Raw genomic sequence first — 21,463 nt, forward strand, 5'->3', positions numbered from 1 at the left:
CGAGCTTGGCGGTTCCGGCGCGATGGCACGAGAGCGAGGCAGGAACGTGAGAGAGAGGGGGGGGGGGGGGGGTGTATGGAGAGGTCTGGCCACTCTGGGTTTGACCTTAAAGTTTGACAACACTAAAACCTGGCAACACTGGGAATTTTGTAGTCTGGCAACGCAGTAAATTGGCAACACTGGAATAGCAGACGACGGGTACATCTCACGAAGCCCTGCCCGCCAGCCTTTCAGAACAAGAAGTAGAGTGGAAGGTGAGCAACGGAAAATCTCGCAGAGTTCAAAGCGAACCTCCAAGCGGCAACACCGCAGACCGCAGCCATCGCTGCCGTAGACCAACCGACAGCAACAGCAGCACCATAGCCTGGAGGCACCAACCAGGCGCCGCAGGCGCTGCTTCCATGCCATGCTCCCTCCTAGTGCCTAATTTTGAGTGGCAAGCAAACATGCACAATTGCGGCTGAACCCGTTCGGGAAGAAATTAGGATTCCTGCTTTTACAAAAAAAATTCTTCTTTGCTTGTTTCTTTATAAACATCGTTAAGTTGGTTTTAATGACCTCCCGGACATGACAGTATATATGTATACAACCAGTGCAAGCTCAACTTTCGTTTTCTATAGTTGCTTTTCCGCACCACGATGTCGGCAAAACGAGCAGCGCGAGCCAATGCACGAACGCGCCAGGCGGCAAGCGTGGCTGCAGCAGCTCGCGCTCGAAAGAGCTCGGCCATGGATTCTGAGGAGAAAGAACCACATTATTCTGTATTTGGCCATGTACTGTCCCACTCGCCTGAGCTTTCTGAGCTTATATTAAGTTACATGAGCTGCCGCCAACTCTGTGTTTGCGCTCAGGTTTGCACTCTTTGGAACTCAACGGCTAAACGTCTCAAAAGCAAACGCAGCAATTTTCTTCACTGTTTCGAGGTAATTACCGTTTGTTTGCTATGTGTCTGCTTCGGAGGTGTCACCTTGTGTTCTCTTTGTAATGCCACTGTGCTACGCATGGCGTCTGATGCTCGTTTGCGTATGTTTTGCGCTTTCGGTTCGATGCCTCCCAGTTTCGTGTCTCTCGTTCTGTGGTGCAAACGTGCAGAACGACGCATCACCAGTATTGGAGTTTTCTTTTTTCTTGAAAGGGAGCTTGGAGCTTTTAATATATGCCGGTTTCCGGTGTGGAAAATTTCTAGCTGTAATGGCGCGTTTTGGTCTGTCATACGCTTGAATGCATGATTACATACCAAAAATGGTTTGCATTACTGAGCTTTAGTAGTAGTGAAGAGCTGTTCACTGAAGTTCGTGCAAATATCTATCGTAAAATACCTTGTACCTTTTCACGATTGCGGCGGTCCATTTATGTCGATTAAGTTGCTCAGGCCAGCCAATATTAGACTGTGTTTGTTGTTTTGTCTAATAATTGTAAATAGCTAGGCCCTCAACTGTAGCTTAAAACTCCGTTCCTGAGTCTAACCCAGAATGAATATATAGCTGCAGGCCCCCGTCGCAGCTGGGATTGCAATGGGGGGCCCAGATGCGGGACCCAGATGCGGGACCCAGATGCATCTGGGATTGCAATGGGGGCCCAGATGCGGGTCCCAGATGCATCTCGGATTGCAACGGGTCCCAGATGCGGGTCCCAGATGCATGATCCCAGATGCGGGTCCCAGATGCATCTCGGATTGCAACGGGTCCCAGATGCGGGTCCCAGATGCAACTGGGATTGCAACGGGTCCCAGATGCATCTGGGATTGCACCGGGTTCCAGGTGCATCTGGGATTGCAACGGGTTCCAGTTGCATCTGGGATTGCAACTGGTTCCAGATGCAACTGGTCCCAGATGCAACTGGTCCCATTTGCAATTGGAAATCTGTTCCTTAAACCAGAAATACTGGGACCAGTTGAAAACCAGTTAGAAATTTTCACCTGGGCCATGGAAATGCTTACAATTTATTTTGTACCAAGCCTTCAAGGTGGTGTTGAGTGATGGTGCAAGTATGGTGATCTGATAAGAGGTTTTCTGGTTTCTAGAACATTTTCTGACGATTTTGTCTAAACTTGAAACGTTTAGCGAATCTGTTTCCACAGTCCTCTCATACATTTTCTCTCTCGAAACTAAGCTTTTCAAGTGATTGACTTCAACCTGTTCGTTGTTTTGCAGACTCTGAACCGCAAACGCAAGGCATGCACTCATGGAGAGCCAAGCAGAGATGCATGGGGAGATAATTCAAAGAGTTTCCTTCAGTGCTTGAGAGATGCATGGTCTGAGCCACGACATGCATTAGTATTTGGAACCCATCACATGTATCGCTACCTGGATGCCCCCGAAAAGGCTGCTAAATGCTGCTCATACCGAGCTGAGAACTGGAACAATGGTACGCTATTGATAGTAAATAGTGAAGGGCTGACTTAGGGCCATTGCTCACTGTGCTGGCTTGTCAGCGTCATAATTGTTCAAGTTGAGAGCCAGGAATCAGCTGCTGCTGCATGTTGTCACCTGGTTTGCCTCAGGTTGAATTTGACTTGTTCTCAGGTGAATGTAGCCTTTGTCAGAAGTAGCCAGCAAGGTTTGAGCAGATGCAGAACCTTGTGGCTTAATTGGCTGTTGGTCCACACTAGTTCTGGCATAAGGGCAAGAATTTTGTTCTTGCTCTTTTGGTGTTTGTGCACAAGTTTCATTGCATTAAGGTGCAGTGTGTAGAAATTTACTGTATATGTTCTATAATTCAAGAATGCTTGTACTGCATCTTTGAATTTGCATGTACAGGGCCATCCACTTCTGAGGTGAACGTAAGAACACGTGATTTAGTTAATTTACGGCTATGCACAGTGTCACGCAAGAGTGAGATCCATATTAATGCGCATGTTCAAGGAGTGCACGAACCATAGACAGCTCCCTGCACCGCCTATACACCTGCTCGTCAAAAGGAAAGCTTCTTTATCCCTGATTATACTCTAAGTACTCTCACGAAAACACTGGGGATCTGATAGGGTGTGCCTTTTAGACATCTTAGACATTTTAGGCATAAAATGTATTTGGCTTGTATTGGGTGCACGAGGTATTTGAGTACACTATTCCCTACCTCCCTATGCACCAGCAGTCTCGCCACATCTATCTAGGCATGCAGCAGCTTGTCTACTGTCATCTTGTTATTCATATTTCATAGTTTGTTCCAAGATGGAAGCGTACAGATTAACGCAAGAAATAAGATGCCATGCAGTCCTCATCCCCCTGAACGCACACCTTTCTGAACTTCCCACATTTTGGAACGCAGTGAAGAATTTTGTCGACAAGGTGCAGAAAGAACTGATGCGCTCTGATGATGACGTGGCATTTGTGGTGAAAAGGAAAAAGCACGGTCAGCGGTCGGATGTTGTCAGAACCAGTTATTTTCTCCAGCGGCTGCAAGTCATCATGAATGATTACCCAGGAAAGTCAATGAGGGCCATTGCAAAAGAGCTCCAAGTAAGCTGTGGAAGCGACTGTCAGGCTAACTGTGCACGAGGAGTTGAGGTACCATTCCTATGTCATGAGGAGGTAGCAATTCATGTCTGGTAAAACTTAGGAGAATTGTCTGCTCCGGTCCAAGTGCTTACTGAGCAAGTGGAAGAGAACCTAGGTTTCTTCCACTTGCTCAGTAAGCACTTGAACCACTTCTCAGCTGAGAAGCGTGGAGTGCTTTAGTTTGTTTTGTTTTTTTCAGATGAAAAGAACATTGACCAAGGCCGAAAAGCTAACTGCCGTAAAGACAGGTGGCTTTGCGCAAGCACTGATCAGGTGCCTGCTGTGATGCAGACAAAATTTCCATCGTGTGTGAGGGTGTTTGTTGTCAGCAACAAGGGTGACATCATGCCACCACACGTTTTTGCAGAAGGACTCTGCGTAAATGCTGCTGCGTATGTGGAGATGCTTGACACCGTTGTAAAGGCCTGGATAGAGACTTTCAAAAGGAAACCCTTAGGTCTTTCAGCAAGATTCGGCTCCCGCCCACAGCGCCCGCATTACCCCGGCGTGGCTGGCCGACAACTTCCACAACCATGTCACTCCCAACTTATTAGTTTCCTAGTTTTCCAGATTTAAATCCGCTTGACTACTGTGTCTGGAGTGTCGTTGAGACGGAGGTCGACGAACAGCCACATAACACGAAAGACTTGCTGAAGGCCGCTATTGCTGACTCAATGGCCAAGATCTATAAGGACAACCCGATTCGAGCATGCAGTCGTTTCCGAAGCCGAATTGAACCTGTTATTGCTGCGGATGGCAGATTTATTGAGTAATTCGGGAAGTAAACAATAGCAGAAGCAATTCCCAAAGTTTGGTGGAAATATATCTATTTTTGCCGGAGATATGATTCTCTGCCAGAACTCAACATTGTTTGTTTTAATATACCTCGCACACCCAGTACATTATAACTGCTTGAAGTTTGTATGCTTAACATGCTGTTGTAACTGTTTGCAGCATTTAAACAGGGGAAATATAGGGTATTATGTGGAAATGGCTGACCTTACTTGTGCATTGCGTGTGTGTATGGCTTAATATTTTCTCTCAAGGCTTCATTTTTTTTCTAGGCAAGGCACCCCATGGTTGCTAACATAAGCTTCTCATCATTTACTTTCAGGGGCATTTAAGAATTGTTTGTGCAAAATTTCCTGTGCCGCAGCGGCGGGGAGAAGGGCATTTTCGAAAATCTAAAATCTGGTATGAATATGGCTTATAGTGGGTAGAAACCTCTCACTAAATGAGGAGCCCGATTGTAAGGGTTAATTTACAAGTTAGCTATTAAATATTAGTCAACCAGCCTACCAATTAACACGTCATGGCTGTATTCAGATGCACACCACTGCTGAGAATGCTATGCCAAAGGAAGAGCAATTCTAATTGAAAAAGCCTGTTTTTAAAAATTGCTAGCAGTCTCAAGTGAAACAACTTTTATAGTAGTTGGCATCAACAACATGTAACTATGCAGGCATGCGTATCTACGATTACATAATAGCTGGAATCTTTAACATCTAGCTGTGAATGCAACACACCGTTCAAAATGAAGCAAAAAGTAGATTTTATGAGAAGTTTCTTAGTTTAAACAATTTAGCTTTGAATGCCAAAACCTCATTGGGGAAGAGCATTTATATATGCGCAGTATACAGTAAAATTTCTTTCTGTGCGCATTTTGGTTAACCTTAACATTTGGGAACAAAGAAAGAGGAAAAGAAGATGGACTTGCTTTCTGATGTTTCTCAGCTCACTATAACTACCAATTTACTGTCAGTTGGAAAATTTAATCCCTGGGCGCGTTTTATTTGCTTTTTAGAGTTCAAGTGCAAGCATTTCATCCACTTCATGCAATGTTCATGCATTAACATTCAGAGGAGGCACAGGTCAGCCTAAAACCTCACCGCTTTTCCATGTGGGACCTTCCTGTTATGCTGCATGGTTTGCTTCATTTGTACTTTGGTAAATTAGTTGCCTTTCTGTGGTTATGTACATGCTTTATAAGGCACCTTTTGGGTGCAGCCGCTGAGCGCCTAGCGAGCCACCTGCCACCTTCCTGTTATCTGCTGCTTGGAGCTGCTGGAGGTGTGGTTGGCATGAGCGGCTCAGGGTACCCCGTGGAGCTGGAACGGGGAGAAGGTATCTCGGGCCTGCTGCTCCCAGCCCAGCTGCCTGAGGGTGTTCGCGTGCGACCGTTCATGGTGTACAGGCATCACCTTCGCTTTGAAAACTACCCTAGTGACTGGTGAGACCCACAGACATGTAGAGCCTACTACATAAATGTGCTGTTCCTTTTGCTTATGCCATTGATTTGGTTTAGGGGGTTTAACGTCCCAAAGCTACTCTGGCTATGAGGGACGCCGTAGTGAAGGGCTCGGCTGCGGCGTTGCTAGACTGAAGCGTTGCTAGACAGAAGCGCGGCTGCGGCGTTGCTAGACAACGGCGGCTCAAAGTCGGCCATGGCATACGACATACGGCATACAGCGCAACGAGCCGAAATGGCTTGATGGCTGGCGTAGTAAAGCTTTCGCTTTAAAAATGCGTGGGCAATGTCTTCGGCACTGGTCGGCTGGCCGCAGCAAAAGCACAGAAAGGAAATGGGCCGGGCTCATCGCAAGGCAACGATGACGTCGTTTCCGGTCGCTTCCACTTGGCTCTCCCGACTTCCTCCGTGCGTTGCGAAAGGCAGAGCATCAAGGGAACTTTATTCGAGCGTTTTGTAATTTCTGCTTGGAAAATTGCGTCATAAACTTCTTAGATATAAAATGTGATATGACAACATGCTTAATGTCAAGTGTCTTCAAGTTCTGTCACCTTCCCTTTAAGAGCCTGGTTGTTGAGAGATCTTAAAGAGCAGCAAAAAAAAAAACTATATTCATTTCGTTTCATTTATGATTGCCCTCAAGGTCTAGTGCCATTACAGAAGGGAGTGGAGAAATGCAAGACGGCATGAACAAGAACAAGAAACAGCAGAAAATTAAAGTAAAAGTTGTTATGCTTCTAATTATACAACACATTATGAAAGTGTTGGTGGTCATCAGTGGTGCCGATGAGTCAAGGAAGGCAGTTCGTCTTATGATATGTGGGGAACAAAGCGTTCAGAATGGAAGTTAGTGGTAGTAGATGATTCTTACTTTGTAGGAGTGATCAGTGTGCAGAATGATAGGATGGATTAGAGATTAATTCATCACACATCTGTGTATTATGGAAGTATGTATTTTATGAAGTAGGCAAATGTGAGAAAAATGGTGGTGAGGGTAAATTTAGGCTTTGTTTCATGGTTAAGGCACTGTAGTCCAGCTGACTAGTTGTGAAGAATGAAACATGTGGCTATGTTTTGAATCAATTAAAATTAATTAGCTTTGGCCTATACAGTCCAGGCATACTAAAATTTAGTGTGGTCTATTGTTTTGTAGGAAGCAATTTTATGGATTTTGGACCAGAAGAAAAGATGCATTGAAGGTATTAGAGCAGTCTATTAGCATTATATGTTTAATATGAATGGACCGGATAGATTTTGACATTTTATATATTTCGTTACCGCTAAAGGCCCTCTCCGGGAGGGTTTATATTACATAAGGGGGAGGATACAAATTTTTAATAAATGTGTCACATTTTAAGAAGAATAAGTGCAACGATAAAAACGATAATTATAACAAGACATAAAACAAAAGAAAAAACAAATAATCAGAATGCATTTCTATTACAACAAATGAGATCTTTGAATTTTTTTTGTCAGTTTCTGTAGCGATGTCCTATTGCAAACTATTCCACTCAGTGATAGTGCAAGGAATGAATGAGTTGGCATAAGACGATGAAGGGCACTGCACCCGTTTAACTTTGAAAGAATGATCACATTGTGGACAGATGGCATGAAGTAACTGAATTAAATCATTACGAAGCGATGGATGGTGATAAAGTCTTTGGAAGAGCGTTAGATGAGCAAGTTTAGAGTGATGTGATATTCGTTTCTTTAATGCTGAGATGCAAGCCGCCGCGGTGGCTGAGTGGTTATGGCGCTCAGCTGCTGGCCCGAAAGACGCGGGTTCGATCCCGGCCGCGGCGATCAAATTTCGATGGAGGCGGAATTCTAGAGGCCCGTGTACTGTGCGATGTCAGTGCACGTTAAAGAACCCCGGGTGGTCGAAATTTCCGGAGCCCTTCACTACGGTGTTCCTCATAGCCTGAGTCGCTTTTGGACGTTAAACACCCATAAATCAAATCAATGCTGAGATGCTGAGACACTTCTGAAAGGTGAGCAGTCGGAACATATAAAACGAACAGCACGGCTCTGCAAGGATTTGATGTTAGTGATTAGGTAGGCTTGATCAGGGTCCCAAATGGCCGTGGCGTATTCGATTTTAGGGCATATTAAGAGTGGTATAGGCATGTTTTTTCATGTGGATTGGGGCATGTTTGAGAAGGCAAAGTGAGAGCGGTTCGCAGACACTAGGGTGAGGTCAATATGGTGACTCCATGTCAAGTCAAACTGAAGGTGCACCCCAAAGCACTTATATTGTCGTTAGATCTACAGTATTGTCATTAAGAATGTAAGTGATTGGAATAAGGGCTGATTGATGAGTGAAAGACATGTTTTGTTTTAGAAACATTTAAGGTCATTAACCAGGATGAGCGCCATGAGCTGACTGTCCAGTTCAGATTGTAAGGATTGGCGGTCAGCGTGACTAGTAATGTTAGGCTAAATTAAGCAATCATTGACAAAGAGCCGAACTTTACATGATACACAGGCAGGTAAATCATTAATATGGATGAGAAAAAGTGAGGAACTGAGCTTCCAGGAAGAAGAGTTAGAATTATTAACCAAGGTGAACTGAATTCTAGACGAGAGAGAGTCATTAATCAATGAGAACACATTATGGTGGTTGTTAAGCTGTGCAAGTTTTAGAAGTCTGTAATGACAGACCCAGTCGAAAGCTTTTGAAAAATCTAGAAATACTGCGTCGACCTGGAAGCCCGTGTCAAGTGATGAATGTAAGTCATTAGTAAAGCCAGCAAGTTGAGTGTCACATGAAAAACCTTTGCGAAAGCTGTGATGATATTTGAAAACAATACTGAGATCTTTGAGGTAGTTAATGACTTGGTTGTGAATGATATGCTCGAGGAGTTTGCAAAAGGCTGGTTAATGAGCTTGGGCGATAGTTGAGTGGGGAGGAATGCTCGCCCAATTTGAAAATATGTATTACCTTGGCTATATGCAAATTATTAGGAATTAGTTCATTTGATAATGATTGCGAGAGCAAACAAGACAAGACTGCGCAAATGCTTTGAGATGCATTCTTAACACGTTCACTGCATTGTGGGTCACCGCCAGGTCACATCATTTATCCATTCTGTGGGGCCTCGAATACTGAGTCAATAATGAAGCCATAGGTCAGAGTTTATTGTGAAGTCTAAGGAAGAGAACTTGTATAAAATATGTCTCACGGCTTCATCGTGGGATCCAGAGTTCATGGCCACACAGCATAAAAAATGACGTGACCCACCGGTGAGCTACAACGCAGTGAACTTCATCATCATCATCATCATCATTTATTGAACCCTTAAAGATCCCGTCTGGGACATTACATAAGGGGGGGGGAAGACAGTGATGTGAAACGGTCACACAAAGGCATGTAAGCATAAAGTATCTTATTGTTAAAACCAAGATAATTTGAAGTACTAGTGATTTTAAAATTTTTTAATAAAGCTAAGATAACCACTTCATTAATAACTATTTCAGGCATGCAAATGTCGTCAAATATATCTAAGCCAGCACATGAGCCAATTCTTTATTGGTAAATACTGAACAGAAGGTATTCAGATTCATTAATCGTGATGCCATTAGTCAGCAAGCAAAATGTCAGGATCAAAGCCGGGATTTTTGATACGCCAGAATTTACAAGGATTGTTGGTTAGTAGAGATGACAAGTCATGATTGAAAAATGACGTTGAAAGGATTTGAGGAGTGACTGATATTCTTTGTCACTTTTCTTGTACCTTTCTCACCTGCTTGAAAAACGCACTTTTCACCGCCTGCTGGTACAATAGCTTTTTCTTGTTATTCATATGGCGCAACTTCTGATTAAACCATGGTGCATTGCTGTTACATCTTATGTATATGAGAGGCACGAAGTCTAAGCTTAGTAAGAGCATTTTTGAATTAATTCCAATTTTTTTCAACAGTGCGCAAGAAATATTCATTTAAGAACTGAGCAGACAAATAATCTAATTCTGAGTTAATCCTGTCATAGTTAACCCTGCTGTAACATCTGATTTGTTTAATAGTGGTCTTCTTTTCATTAAAAAAAATAGGATACTGCATCTTATTATTACGTCATGATCCGAAATTCCGTCTGAATGAATTATGTCAGGGCAAACATCAAGATTGTTTGTTAATATTAAGTCAATAATGTTGGTAGTGCTCGATGCATGATGCATAGAATTGGTAATAAGTTGCGACAATGAAAAATATAAACATGACTGAATAAACATATAAGCTTCAGTTTCACTTGCTGTGACGAATTGTGTGAATCATTTTATATTAGGAAAATTGATTGACCAAATATGAGTAGAGTAGAGTTTGGAAATCGCGTACATATTTCACATAGAATTCGGTGCACTTCAGAAGCAAACGAATCATTCATATTAGGGGGACAGTAAATAGCAACAATGATTACATCAATTGAATCACACTGTAGAGAAACCCACACACATTCAAGGAAAGAAGTAATCATTACCGGTACAGTTAGTAAATCGTTTTTTAACACCGACAGTACACTACCTGTTTTACGGTTTTGACTATCACATGGAAAGATATTGAACCATTCTTCATTGACAAAAAAAAAAAAAATTGTGTTATCAGGAGTAATATCAGCGAGCCGTGTGTCAGTGAGTGCTATTATTGATGCAGAGCATGACTCAATCAGTAAAGATAATTAAACACCTTTAGGAACAGCACTTCCGATGTTAGTGCAAAGTAAAAAAACTGCAGAGAATGTTTACTACATTCGAATCGGAGCAAAAGCACGGATTTGTGCTACATAGAAAACGGCGGTGAGCAGGCAGTGCCGCAGGATGAAGTAGATAGCAGTTGATGAAGACAGCGCTCTCCAATGCACAGTGCAGGAGTGTGGTGCAGTTTAACACGAGATGTGTTGGCTGCGGCGATAGCTTAGTGGTCTCGCTGAGCGGCACTTAGAGATTTGTTGCGCAGCCGCAGGTTCAACTCCCGGTCATGTATATTGAGTCAATTTCTTTTTCTCTTTTCCATGATTTGACCTCTAACTCGGCTGAAGGTGAAAACTAGGCACACGGCGATCAAAGCACGAGCTCCCATAGTGAAGCTTTTGCTTCAAAAAAATGTTTTCATCAGTACTACATTGTGATGTTTGTGAATGATAAGAAACGTCGGTCTGGTTTGAATAATGACTGCAGAAGAACGTAATTCTTTTGTGGTGTGCCGAGAAACACACACTATGCTACCAGCCTCAATGTCCGACACATAGGCATCATTGTTAATGTGAAGCTTATTGAAGGCGAGACGAATGCGGTCACCCTGTTTCTTTAGATTTTGCGTACTGCCATAGATGACGGCGTTTCACCCGGATCACTTTAGAATAATCACAAGCGATGCTGAAGTCTGTGTTCTTGTGCTTGGAGCCATTACTTAATACCGATTCAACATTTGTATCGTTGTAGAAGTTAGCAATGATTGGCTGCGTCGACTAGAAACGACCCAAACGATGCGCTCTCACAATTGATGGTGTCATGACAGCAAGTTTCCTGGAACAAAAATTGCCCACGAGCTGCTCCGAAGCCACCCATGTTTCATCGTCTGTATATGTTACGGCTTAAAAAATAACATTCAACCGTCTAGACCGGTTTTCCAAGTCATCACTCTTGTCTTGCATTTTATTGTTCCTAAATTAGGAGTTACCGCAGGCTGAGCAGATGGCACCATTTTGATTCTAATTCAACAACACGCTTTGTTAGTGCATCCAAGTCATTCTTTAGGTCGATATAAATGTTAAGAACGTTATTCAATATTTCCAAAACAGTAGTATTGCTGTGTAGTTACTGTAGTGTGTAGTGTTTCCAAATATACGTGTCTCTAAACGCTGAACCGCAAGGGCCAAATTGTCTAGCTTGTCCTCCTGTGCCTTAGTCATAGGCCCAGGGTTGGATTCAGTGTCGTCACCAAGAAGTAGGAGGCGTCAGAGGTACAACCAAGCAGCACGAGCACGTTTGAAAGAATTGGGTGGCCATGACATCGCGAAAAAGCAAGCATTATTGTCACGGTAACAGTTTGCCTCATGCTGACCATCCTGGAAGAACATCAGTGGTGAGAGCGCCATCATAACTTTGGTGCCATGGCCCAGTGCATTGATCAAATGAGCATATTCTTGAGCTACTGGGTCAGCAGATACCTCTCTATGTTGCCGAACCAAGTATGGCGTAGAGCCCATAACTGGCGGTGGGGGATGCGGTGCACATCTTGATGCTTTGCCTATTGCTGATGGTCCGGTCGCACAAATACTTGAGTAATCAGGACATGAAGGCGGTTGTGGAATGACGAGCCTTAGTGGTGCCAGTGTGACGGGCAACGGCTGGCCCAAGAACGATAGCAGCAGCACCTGGAAGAACATCAGCGCTGAGAGTGACATCATAACTGCGGTGCCATATATATGTACTCCATACATATCTAAAGTCGCAGACAAAACAACATGGACCACACTTCGGAGTCCTCTGACGTGTTACCTAGTGAAATGTAGTGGATGTTTGATTTATGTGCAAGTAATGTTTACTTTTACCCTTGCTCGTAAAGGTGCCACAGATTTCTATTTTCGTTGCTCAATGCGACAGTGGAGTTTGAACATGGAAGCATGGTCCATATTATTTTGTCCGCGACTGTACATATATACTTCATGGTAGCAGTATGACGTTATGAATTCAAGTATCGTATATTTCAGGAGTATGGAAAGCTGAGCAAGTTGGTTACTATTATTCATAGTAAAACAGCGCGGAAAAAATGAGCACGGAACAAACACGACGACACGAGCGCTGACTTTCAACTGGTGATTTATTACGCACGTGTGTACATATACTATTCCCGCCAAACACTAAACAGAACAAAAAAATATTCAAGAAACACTGCATCATCACTCAACATCTTAAATCTACCTTGCTGCAAATGCATGCTCCAAACAGGTGATTTCGTGGTTAGCCAATGATAATGAGGGCTTACTAATGCATGCTGCACCCCCCTTGTCAATGTGATATGTCTCTACTTGTTCCCTTACTATCTGATCTTTATGTTTGATGATGACGGATGTCTGATGAAGCAATGGGGCGCACGTGTGATTAGCTTGCCTGCAGTGCAGCGCCAAACAGAAAACAGAGGTAGGGTAGTTGTTTTGGATGACGCTGTTGTGGAAGAACGCCATCGCAAGACACTGGAGCTGGGACCAAAATTCTGTTTTGAGCCACGGCTATTACCAGTTGAAGAGTTGGGCCAGTCAAGGGCAATCACCAGCAGTGCGTCTCCGAGTGCTTCTCAGCTGTCCAAGGTTCCCTTGGCAAGCATAAGGCTCAAAAAGGGTTTGGCGCATTAGTGAACCACCTGGCCGCGAACGACCTGAGACCGCTGATAGCAGACAAGGAGGGGTGCTTCGTTGTGATGAAGGAGAGTATGTTCTCGGACAAAGCGTTTGCCGCCATCTCCAAGAATTTTCTACAAGTGCAAGAGAATGCCGCAAAAGTTAAGAGACGTGCCGTTGCCCTTCTTAAAAAGGCCAGTCTCGGCCGTTTGCGCGAGTCCGTAAAGAAATCGGAACGCAGCACGCTTGAAATATTTTTTACGGTTAAAACCCACAAAATAAGCTTTCCGTTTCGGTCCATAATTTCGGAGAAGGGAACTTGGCAGCTTGTTGTTTCCAGCTACTTACAGAAGGCGCTTGCTTCCCTTTCTTTTGAAGACCCTTTCCGAACGCGAAACTCCAACGTCGTCTTGGAGTACCTTCAGAACAATAATCCTGGTGACTGTCATGTGTTCAGCGTGGACGTCGAGGATTTGCACTATTCAATTCCTCATGAGTGTTTGCTGCGCTTTGTAAGGGAATGTATAAGTGAGGACAATGACGAAGTGTGCTTCCGAAATGTTTGCGGTGTATCTGTTGATGCTTTCCTTGAAGTGCTGTGTATGTACCTCCGGTCCACCATTGTTGCATGGAATGACAGTGTGTTTATACAGCGTTCCGGGATATGCATTGGGTCTCGCGTGGCTCTGCTGCTAAGCGACTTGTTCCTTAGCAGAATTGACAAAGCAATTGCAGGAGAGTTACCGGACGGTGTACTGAAATTACACAGATACGTGGACGATTACCTCGTTTTTGTTGGAAACGAAGGATGCACGCATGATGTCGTGACGACATTTGTCAGAAATGGTCAAGGACTTGCTTTCGCCACGGAGACCGTTAACCAAGGTAGGATACAATTCTTGGATGTGGAGCCGAGACTTGAGCCCGGACATGTTTGCTGGCTGTATTTGCCTCGTTCCGTCAAGCCCTTACTCAGCTTTCAGTCCGGGCATTCTAAGCTGGTAAACGATGGCATCATCCTGTCTTGTGTTCGCGCCGCCCTCAACAAGTTGTGTGTCCATATCATTGAGGAAGGTGTGCAAGGCCAGATTTCTAGGCTTAAAGACACTGGCTTTCCTGAGGCAACTATCGGAAGCTTATGTGAAAAGCTGATGGCCAAAATCAAATCGGAGCATACGCGTGTTCCTCAAGAAGATGAAGTCTCGAAGCGCCGGAAGTTTGCTGTCATCCGTTACGTCCACGCATTATCACACTGTCTGAAGAAAGTTGGGCGAAAATTTCAAGTTAGTGTTGTATTTTCGTCTCGCAGAAAATTAAGCAACATTTGCCGAGCTGTGCAGCGGAAGCGAGAGTCCCTACTAGGAGGGAGGATTGGTGGTGGTTGTACCACAGCACACATAGAGAGGAGGGTTGAGTGCGTCGAAGGTGTAGTAAACAAGATCCCCCTTTCATGCGGTGGTTGGTATGTTGGCCAGACTGGGCGATGTCTTAACGAACGGCTGAGAGAGCATCACAATTCTTTGGACAGGGCAGCCAGTTCGAATTCGGCGCTGCACTGCAGGCATCCTAAGCACACGTGCGCCCCATCGCTTCATCAGACATCCGTCATCTTCAAACATAAAGATCAGATATTAAGGGAACTAGTAGCGGCATATCACATTGACAAGGGGGGTGCAGCATGTATTAGCAAGCCCTCATTATTGTTGGCTAACCACGAAATCACCTGTTTGGAGCATGCATTTGTAGCAAGGTAGATTTAAGATGTTCAGTGATGATGCAGTGTTTCTTGAATATTTATTTTTTGTTCTGTTTAGTGTTTGGCGGGAATAGTATATGTACACACGTGCGTAATAAATCACCAGTTGAAAGTCAGCGCTCGTGTCGTAGTGTTTGTTCCGTCCTCGTGTTTTTTCCGCGCTGTTTTACCATGCATATTTCAGGGTTGTGCAAATACTTAAAATATCGAATATGAGTCGAGTATGTTTGTTTTTCAGTTCATATTCAGTTTGAGGAATTTATATTTGAGAATTTCCAAATATTCAGCAGCAGCCGAATATGTAGCCAACCTTCATAAATCTGACACCATGGCAAAACCACAATATTATGGCAGATTTTCTGAAGATGAGTTTAAAGTGTCAGGAAAGCAGTACAAAGGTGTCCTCTTCGCTTTCTTCATTGTTTATCCGTTCACATTTGGGCATTGCTAGCCTCGGACCTATGTGAAATTCCACAAGTAGACTTTCCTACTTATCACACGTGATGAGAACATAATGGCCTACCACCTGCTTCGAACAATCATCACGAGAAAACACTAGATTTTTTTTCTTCGATCCTTTCATAATGTGCTGCATACTTAATGCCCACTCTCATGGCATTCGGCCTGTCATCTTCACAACTCTCCTAGCGTGTGCTCCGCCATCTTATTTTGGTTAACTATGATATGCTAGAAAGCCCACTTGTGGAATTTTATATGAGGCTCCCAAAGAGGAAAGTCAAGGGGTCACTGCAATGCAAGCGATCGTGTAAAAACCCAGCCTATTGCATCGTGTATTGAGAGCCCGCACACCTCTGACATGCACATAACTGCAGGTGTTACGATGATAGGGAGGCCCTTGTCGCTAGACCAAAAAATAGCCTGGCCATGCAGTTTCGATTTCCAAGCTTCGCCGCCAGCACGCAGCGATGGCGGAAGTCGGATGCATATTCAGCAGCTTTGCTCTCAGACGCCAACTGGTCTGTTACTAGTCATTTCATTTTCTTTTTAGGGGGAGTCTCGCTGTTCCAGTGCCGATGTACATTCCCCTCGCTTGCATCTGTGTTGTTCTTTCAGCTTGCCGAAACCACGCACTCGTCACGGGTTTTTCATGATGGAGCCTCCTCAGAAGGCTTCACTGCATTTTCGGCAGTTTTTTTTTTCTTGAGGTTGGGGTGCATATTAGTATAACTCAGCCTTTGAATAATGGATAATTAGGGTCATTTTACATTTCTTCCCTTCAAGTCTGCGTTAATAAGGTTTTAACACCAATCTTGTTACATTTAGTTACCAGTCATGTGTCAATTCATGGATTTGATTTTGTCGCTCATTTTGCATGTCACCACGTTACAGGTTGCATACTGTTGTGGTATCCAGTCAAGGAGTATGTGTTTCTGTGTATACCATATGCTTTTTAGTATGGTGCTTAGTCACTCCAGTTTTGCTTAATTCAGTTGCAATGATCATGTGATTTCAGAGAAAAAAAATATGGTCAGCAGCATTTGGCCATTTATCTTGATCAGATATTTTTTTCATACTGAACAGATATTTGATTTTCGATTTGATATTCAAAGGCATTTTTTTCATATTTGTATTTGATTTGTGTTCAGAAATTTTAGTATTCATGCACCACTCTATTTTTTAGATTATAGACACCTGGACTTAGGGGGTATGAGGGTTCTAAAAATTTTTTTCTTATTTGTTAACATATCTTGCTGAAACTTAGTATGCAGGTATATCATAGGATGCTGATATTGAATAATGCATAAGATTTCAAATATCTCACCTGGAAGGAAATATATGGCAAATTAACATATCCTAATTAGGTCATTTCTTAAGCACTTTTATAGTAATTTATCAGTTAAAGAAAGTTTTTTTTAAAATAAGGAGACATTTGCAAAGGCCCACAGCACATCCTAAAGCTAATAAAATGGCTCCAAATTCGTTCTGTTGATCATAAGTGAATAACAAAGTTGTAAATAAAAAGCGATGTGCCAGTAATTATCCCACAGTTGGCCTAATTGCTAATCTGTCATGTTTAAAGGAAAAAGGAAAGCTTTAAGATGTGTGGTGGACTTTTGGAAATGTCTTCATATTCTTAAAAAAGCTTTTTTTAACTGAGAAATTATCATAAAGGCCCGTAAGAAATGACCTAATTGGGATGTTATTTTGCTATAAATTTCTTTCCAGGTGAGATATTTGAAATTGGCATTCTATGATACATCTGTGTGGCAAGTTTCTACATGTTATGTTGACAAATAAAAAACAAGTTTTTAAGACCTTCATCCCCCCTTAATTCAGTAGTGATACATACAAAATATTGCAATTAGTAGTGTTAAGTTGCACAAGACTTCGGTTGCACCAGTCAAAAATACAAATAATTTCAGCCTGCATTAACATCCTGATGGTCATTAGTGATCTCTTGAAGTACGATACAGTCATCAATGAATAGGCGAATGCTAGAAATACTAGGGCAGGTGGTTTTTTGTGTAGATTGGGAGAAGGGAGCCGAAACGCAAGTCGTGAAGCATACAAAAGAGGACCGAGCTACAAGATTAAGTGCAATTGTTACAGTTTATGAACTAAAAATGGTGACACAGGCAGTGTTTGAACAATGTTCAAGTTTTAGCATTAACGAACCCATGAAACAGTTTGAAAGTGGCTATAAATGCATGAATTACGTAGAGCAAAAGCTACTGAGCTTTCATGCTGTGCACAAATCTTCAAAAGTAGGACGATAATTTACAAATTTTTTTAAAATTTCCATTCCCGTGCCTCCCGGCGACATCCGGTGCCATTTTCTCGCACCGATTCCACCTTTCAAAATCATAAGGCACGTGTGACGTCATTAATAAGGGGCTGTCACCAGCTCTTCAAAAACGGCAACAATGTTGGTAGATGAAGCAGACAGAATTCGCGGTTTCCCTTCCATTCTCTCCTCTCTTGTCTAGCCGTGGGGGTGAACCCGTGGCAAAAAAAAAAAAAAAAGTAACGAACTGAGCTGGCTTGGCTGAGTGAGCTTTCGTGGACGGAGTGCATTCCTGGTCTGTAATCAGTTTTTTTCTCACTCGCTCCGGTCTATGAGTTGAGAGTGAAAATGTGGAGGCCATTCTGAATCATCGATATCTTTAGTGCTACATACGCTAGATTGAAAATTTTGGCTTGGGAGGATGATAGGCAATTAATATCTAACAGTATTTTGGTTTTCTTTACGTCCGGTAGACACCATTGCAGTGCACCTTTAAGGTTAAGTTAATGCAATTTTAAGAGTGGCATCCTGTGAGAAACTGTCGAATGTTAGAAAATTTAAAGAAAATTCAGTCGGTAAGTAAGTGGTGGTCAAAGATTCGATGGAACTTTTATTAGTAAATAAAGTAACCAAAATGATATTATTTAATAAAATTAATAAAATAAAATAAAATATTCTGACATATGACATGAGATTCTGGTTAGTGATATCGGGCAGCATTGTTATATGGAGAGCCAGCGTTTCCCAATTTGTGGAGTGGGCGTGGCTCACAGACATCTTTTGTTTGCCCCACAGGTTGTGCTGACGTTGGCATTCTGTTTTACCTTGCAGCGAAATCACGGCCACTGCCAGTCCTGCAGGCATTTTCTACGAGAAACAACCATCTCACACTATTCTCCTTGCAGATGAGGCCACATCATGGGCAGCGACAGCATCACCGACTGAGGATTTAAATGGCTCCTAGAACACCTTGGCCGTCAGTGAGCATAGGAGCAGCGCGTGAAACAACGTGGCTCACAGACATCTTTTTGTTGACTCAGCAGGCAGTGCTAAAGCTAGCATTCTATTGGCATCCCCCACTCGTTTCATGACACTGTCAACGTGAGGGCTTTGCCACAGTGATCCCATTGGTGTATTCTACAACTACCAGCCAGTATGGATGAGGCAGTGTTAATACCTATATTCTGAATATAATGCGAAGTACAGTCTGAAGCAGGCGATTTGAGGATAAAAAATCTCAAGTTACATTTGTGCAGATATGGTACAGTAAGGTCTGCGCGAGGCAAAGTTCAGGTGGCAACGGATGCAGGCTTACTGCGGTACATATCTAGCATGCTGCGTTGAGAGGCTTTGGCCCGTTTTCTTTTGTTTGGGTGCAGCTGTCTGTAGTTGACCAATGTAGTTTCTGGAAGCTGCAATGTTGGCACTTCCCCTGCCAATGTGACATGCACATACAAAACGGTACCGGTTGAACTGTCCCCAGTAGCTTTCCTGTGGAATTCCCTAAGACAGGTCATGATGCAGCCCTTTGCCCAGCTCTGTTCTCTGCTATATTTTCTCATCAAATACTGGCACCTTACTGCCTCATTCAGATTAGCAAGGCAAGTTTCAATTGACCAATCTTGCTTGCAGTTGTGTGCGTGGTTTAGCAAATTTCCCAGAAATCCTCATCCACGCTTGACCTCACGGTTCTACGCAGCCTCTACTTATTATACATAGCTAAGAAATGAGCGCATTTTGATGGCACAATGCATGGAGCCTGCCTGGATACTGTGAGTTGGAGCCATTGTGCAACGTCCTTTATGTGCTGCAGATTGGAGATAATGTCCTCTTTGCTTAATCCACTCCATCTGAGGCCTGTTGGTTTTTCTTGTGAGATTGAGAATTTAATTTTGTGTTCGTTTTTACAGCAGTAACCACAAGATACTTTCTTTAGGGCAAATGGTGTCAGCTTCATGGTGTACGTCATTGTGTGAACTGGCCAGTTATCCAGGTGGGCGTGGGAGTGCCTGCACTCTTGGGGGCAGGAGTGCGTGCAGCTGCTGCTGATTTTTCTTTGTCCTAGAGGCAAAGGCAGGAGTTCTGGGAGCTTCCTTTTAACAAGCTGTTTAAAGCATTGCGTTCTCATGTTCTCACCTGTGTACTTTAGTATCAAATGGAGCATTTTATTTCACTGCTTTGTTTATTGGAATTGATTCTTTAGCTGCTTGCACACCTTGGTGACCTCTCAATTTTCTGCATGCTTGCAGGAGTCACCTTCGGAATGTAAACATTAAGCTCCCTGCTAAAGTTTTCCTTGCATGCACAATGCAGGTTTGCCAGTGACAACTTCAAAAGCCTTGTGGGACTCCCCGTGGGCGATGAGACCCTGGATGTGAAGTGCGTCCTGTGGTTTGCTGTCAACGACTTGGTCTTTGATGATGATGAGCATTTCATGTACGAAGTGGTGGATGACTTTGTTGCCAGCTGCGGCGCTCGGCGCTTTGCCCTTGGGGGAGCAGTCCTTGACAACATGACTGTGAAAGATGGCCAGAAAGGCATTGACGAGTCTGCCATTATTGGTGGCTTCTGTTTTTCCGGAGATGGTGTGCGCTCTGTGTCAATAATACTGCAGCCTACGGTGCGAGGTACTCGGGCAGTTGAACGAGAGTTGACCAGGCTGAAGAAGACTTCTGGATTTGACACCTGGGACAAGTGCTCTACCGTGGGTTTCATGTTTGCTTGTGTAGCACGTGGTTCCAAGCTCCACGGCAAGTCCAACATCGAGGCAGATGCATTTGCACGTGTGTTCCCAGGCATACCACTGATGGGCATTTTCGGAAAGGGAGAAATTGGAGTCAATTGTGTGCCATCTAATGAGCCAGTGGCAGCTAAAACCCTAGACTTTACCTGCCTGCATGGCTACACCACTGTCTTTGTTCTGCTGTGCTTGGGCAAATGCAAATAGTTGCTCTTGCATGATAAGCAGGCAATGATCAAACATATTTGCACTATGCTGCAGTGCCTACCATGGGGCTAGAGAACCAATTTTTTTTTGTGTGCATAATGCCCCAAGCAAGAAAAACTAGGTGTCTCAATGTGAGGTTGTACTAGTTTTTGTCCATTTGGCATGACACTGGCCTGGTTGAACATTGGCCACAAGAGCAGATAGTGCAAGTCCATTGCAAGGAAGTCAGGCTCTGGTCAAACATATTCGCACTTGTGAGAAAACTTCCTTTTTGTGCTGCTGTGCCCATCCTTGGCTAGAGCAAAGTTTGCGAGGGGTTCTGAACTTCAGTCGAGCTTTGCACAAGGAAGCCCTATCATGACCAGGACTTGTATTCTTTTGCTTGGTGTAGCTGGTAAGGCACCGATCGCTGAATAAAGCCAGTGGCAGTCTGTCTTTCTGCTCTATTTTTGCTCACTCTTGTGCAACTTACCAGTGTGGTCTCTACTTTGAATGAGTAGTACCCTCTGTTTTGTTGTGCATTTGGTTTGCATTTTTCTTTTTGGTAAATTTGCACAAAATATCGATTGCCTCGACTGGTATGTGAATGGACCCTTGGTTGCTCTTGTTAAAGGGACCAACCACTGATCAAAACGTGTCTTGAGATTATGGTGGAAATGAAAAGATCGTGCCTCACATTGTGTGAACTGAGCACTGCCATATCAACAAAACAAGCATTTATAATTTTAATTCAACATTGAAAATCGCATAAAAAGCCATTATGTTCTGAAGTCCACCATCTGTGTAGCCCACCACATGACCACATTTGTAAATTATCTATTTGTTCTAAGTGCACAGTTTTTTTTTTCTTTCAGGAGTGTTTGTCGTGTTTTATTATAGTTTACACACACTGCAGTGTGCTTTTCAATGAAAAGCAACGCTCCCTTTGCATCGTCG

The 21,463-nt window shown here is 43.4% G+C and overlaps 1 protein-coding gene across 2 annotated transcripts; it reads left to right on the forward strand.

Annotated features, from left to right (window-relative positions):
• The first annotated feature begins 237 nt into the window (after positions 1–237).
• Positions 238–20,962, forward strand: LOC144113814 (F-box only protein 22-like). 2 transcript variants are annotated; one of them, XM_077647149.1, is made up of 4 exons: positions 238–923; positions 2,154–2,367; positions 5,505–5,727; positions 19,894–20,962. In XM_077647149.1, the coding sequence occupies exons 1-4, from the start codon at positions 639–641 to the stop codon at positions 20,525–20,527; spliced, it is 1,356 nt and encodes a 451-aa protein (XP_077503275.1). In that variant the 5' UTR covers positions 238–638; the 3' UTR covers positions 20,528–20,962. The 2 variants fall into 2 exon arrangements, with proteins under 2 accessions (XP_077503275.1, XP_077503276.1); XM_077647150.1 differs by lacking the exon at positions 238–923 and adding an exon at positions 997–1,023.
• Positions 20,963–21,463: the final 501 nt, after the last annotated feature.

Source organism: Amblyomma americanum, chromosome 1, assembly GCF_052857255.1.
Source record: "Amblyomma americanum isolate KBUSLIRL-KWMA chromosome 1, ASM5285725v1, whole genome shotgun sequence".
In the NCBI taxonomy this organism is placed as follows: domain Eukaryota; kingdom Metazoa; phylum Arthropoda; class Arachnida; order Ixodida; family Ixodidae; genus Amblyomma; species Amblyomma americanum.